The sequence below is a fragment of the Scomber scombrus genome, chromosome 6 (assembly GCF_963691925.1).
Source record: "Scomber scombrus chromosome 6, fScoSco1.1, whole genome shotgun sequence".
Taxonomy (NCBI): domain Eukaryota; kingdom Metazoa; phylum Chordata; class Actinopteri; order Scombriformes; family Scombridae; genus Scomber; species Scomber scombrus.
Window position 1 is genome coordinate 18,673,141 of NC_084975.1, and position 3,703 is coordinate 18,676,843.

The 3,703-nt window shown below is 40.7% G+C and overlaps 1 protein-coding gene across 1 annotated transcript; it reads left to right on the forward strand.

The window, feature by feature from the left end:
- Positions 1-686: 686 nt before the first annotated feature.
- c2cd4a (C2 calcium dependent domain containing 4A) lies at positions 687-2,428 on the forward strand. Its single transcript, XM_062421148.1, has 2 exons — positions 687-827; positions 961-2,428. The coding sequence occupies exon 2, from the start codon at positions 980-982 to the stop codon at positions 2,330-2,332; it is 1,353 nt and encodes a 450-aa protein (XP_062277132.1). The 5' UTR covers positions 687-827; positions 961-979; the 3' UTR covers positions 2,333-2,428.
- The last annotated feature ends 1,275 nt before the right edge of the window (positions 2,429-3,703 follow it).

Below are 3,703 nucleotides of genomic sequence, written 5' to 3' on the forward strand. Positions count from 1 at the left end.
AACAAAAACATAAAAATAGTGTCTTCTAAGAGTAGATATTAATATGTTACTCAATATAAGTGCAAAAATGCATCATATCACACTTAAGGATATACTGAATGTATGCAAGTATATATAATTAACAATATACAGTTGTAATATACATTGTAATATACATTACAATGTACAGTTTTGAGGCTAACTAATGAGACATTGTGAGGAAACATGATAACCTCAATAAGTGAACAAATTCCTGCTGGATGTTTCCACCAATAAGGATTTAAAATGCAAGGTATTAGCATTGTTTGCACTGAAATTGACCTGTAGCTCTTATAAACTTAGGAAAGCTACCAGAGGCCAGCCACTAAAGGTCAGGGTTCTAAAAGTTCAGAATTAATCTTATCAGATCGCCTTGTTTATTCTCACAGAACAAGGACACACCATTTAATTTAAATTAATGGAAAAACAAACATGTGAATTAAAAGCCTGCCAGCTGTTTTAAAACAACTGTTCACTTTTCAAAGTAGTAAGCTTATCTTGCTACTACAGGGGCATTGAGCTCTGATGTGGTTTGGATATTTCCATGGGAGAAAGTGGCCAAGCAGAAAGGGAGGATCCAGTTAAAGCAGCACAGGGGGCGTGTGTTAGAGTCACTGGTTTCCTTCTTAATTTACACTCCCTGCGTCTCTCAAACTGCCACAGATGTGCCTGTCTTGACAAGAGAGAACCTGCATTTGCTGTCAAGAGTATCTCAGGATTTCTCACAACACCCTGATCTTTTAGCTGGAGCTACCAGTCTTTCCTGTCCAGGAAAATCTTGTGGATTATCCATATCTTGATAATATAAGGTAAGAAAATCTTCCTGCAAAGTTAATGATTTTAGATATTACGAAACAAAGCTTTTTATAGACGTTTGCATTTGTGTGTTAGATTTCAGGAGACAGTGCAGCAATTTACAAGTATATCTTTTTGATTTGACAGAGTTTCCAAATTCCTACCCATGTGGGTGGTAGAGAAGATCCTTGTGTCAATGGAGAGCTCTAACCTGCCTATCCCATCAGCAGAATTCAGCTTTAAAATTGGTGATTTAATCTTTGGAGAAAAAGCTGACAAACCTAAAAGAATTTCGCTATGTCCGAATGTCATCACCCCTGACAACATCCCAGAGTTCTGTATCCCCCCAACAATCCCGTCCTTGCAGGAGACTAAGCATACGGAGCACAGCCGAGCTGCCCGCGCTATCAAGGTGTCTCCCTGTGAGAGGGCTAGCCCTGAAATAGAGGTGACACACCATGAGCCACTCAACCCACACATTATACAGGTGGAGAGTGTGGATGAGAGCCCCTATGATGGCTGCAGTGATGAGGAGACAACCAATGCAGACCCCCAGAGCCAGGCTGCCTTGTCCCTTCCACACCTGGCCAAAGCCCAGACCTGCTATGGCTTTTGCACCTTACTGGAGAGCCCCCACACCAGGAGGAAGGAGTCTCTCTTTCACTCTGATCCTGGCTGCTCTCCACTACTGCTGCCCAGGAGTCGATCCAGCATGTGCTCCAAAGTTTCCCTTTCTACCTCCCCCTCATCCTCCCCTTCATCCTTCAGCCTTAATACCCTGACCTCCAGGCTTTCCCCGAGAGGCTACACCCTGAACTGGCAGGCCACTCTGGACAGCGATACGACTTCCTCTACTGAATCTTCTCCTTTCAGCTCGCCCCTGCTGACCAGGTGCCCTGCCAAGTCTTCCCTCTTCAAAGCACTGAGCCATGAACTGCTGTTGTCAAGGAACATGAGGAAGGCAATGGTGTCCAGAAACAATTCCCTGTCCACAGATGAAGGCAGCTCCACAGACAACAGCCCAAATGTCATGAGGAGGGCATCAGAGGGGTTAGCTGAAGGCCTGCCCAACAATTACAGCTTGGCGCCACCCACCATCTTCCCCACGGACTTGACTCTGCACAGAGAGAGGGTAATGAAGGAGAGAATGGTACCCATAGGGAAAGATGGCAGCCTGAGACTCTCAGCAGAGTACTGCCTGGATAACCAAAGACTACGGGTTCGCCTGATCAGTGCTGAGGGCCTGTATCCTCTCTCTGTAGACCCCAAGATTATCAACTGCAGTGTCAGCCTCTCTCTGGTTCCTGGGAAAGTCCAGAAGCAACGCAGCACAGTCATCAGAAAGAGCCGTAATCCGATCTTCAATGAGGATTTCTTCTTTGACGGTATCTCAGAGGAAGACATCAGCCAGCGGTCCCTTCGCTTTAAAGTGGTGAACAAAATGTCCACCCTGAAAAGAGACTATCTCCTAGGTGATTGTGATTTGCCTCTTTCTAGCATTGTGACATTAGAAACCTGAGTACTTCCTTATCCGTTTATTTATCTATTAAATTATTTATTTTCATTTTTGTTTTGTAAAATGAGATTTTATAATGAATTAAATTATGGAAAATACTGATGTTGTCTGTCTTTATTATATTTCAGCTTCAGACTCAATGCTTATATGGTTCTCAATATTCATTTTTTAGAATTGAATTCTAATGATGGAAATTAATATGCACAGCCAACAAAAAAAACAGATGCACAGCCAACAAAAAACGTCATCCTCACCTCATAATTGCATAAAAACAGGCACAAAAATATTAACATAATGATTTACAGCCATTTTGTTCCTTGGTGTGTTAATGTGGCTGCAGCATCAGCTGGCGTGAGACAACCACTGTCTCGTATTTCTCCTAAGCCTGTTGTTTTCTTCCTGACCTTTCCAGTGATTAAAAATATCACTAGAAACCAGAAACCTTAGAGGGTTTTTTTTTTTTTACCATTGAGTATGCATACTTTTAATCAGTGCACAAATGGAGCTTTATCTGCTTTTTCTTTACTGTGATACAGAACACTTACTGTTATATTTCATGAAAACTGAATTACAAATGATGCTGTTAGAGAAACCCATGTTCTACAAATTAAATTGTGTGTGCTTTTTATACAAGAAAGTGCTGTAGATAATATTTATCAGCAATACCTGCAAATAGTTTGCAAAGACGATCAAGAACTTAAATAACAAGATCTTAAACTAGGCATCATAATGTACTATGTACAGCTCTTAATGAAAATATGACTTAGTTGTGGAGTTTGAAAATAAATAAGGCAGCCAATAAAATGAATAAAACATATATTTCAGAGAAGATTGCACTGCTCAGCCTCTAAAGTATGAACTCTTACAGTTTGGCCTCTTTTCAAACAGAGCCTAACATATATTTACAGTACAATAAAGAAGAAAGCATTACTATATGCAATATACATATACGTATGTTTACTCAAGTGAACAGAGCAACAGCTCTTATTGTAGCTCTGGGTATATCAGCCATAAAAGCACCGGCTGCCACTATAGCTCCTAGTTAAAGATTGATAGGTTTCTCAGGGCTCAGATATACTCTGACAGGGGACTGACAGTTATGTTATACAGTACATGAAAAACAATGTATAGTAATGTGAAGTGTTAGGAAGCATTCGCACAGTATAAACAGTATATTGCTGCATCAACTATAATAATAATAATCTGTAGGGAGAGGTTTTAAAGTTCAATGGCTCTAATGACGTATGCTCCATAATGCAAATATTTTACTAAATTTACAGTTTGGATTGCACCACCGAGAAAAGCCTTTGGACAAATACAGCCCCATGATCCACTTTCAGGTTGAACTACAGATTCAACATAGCCACAAAGCAA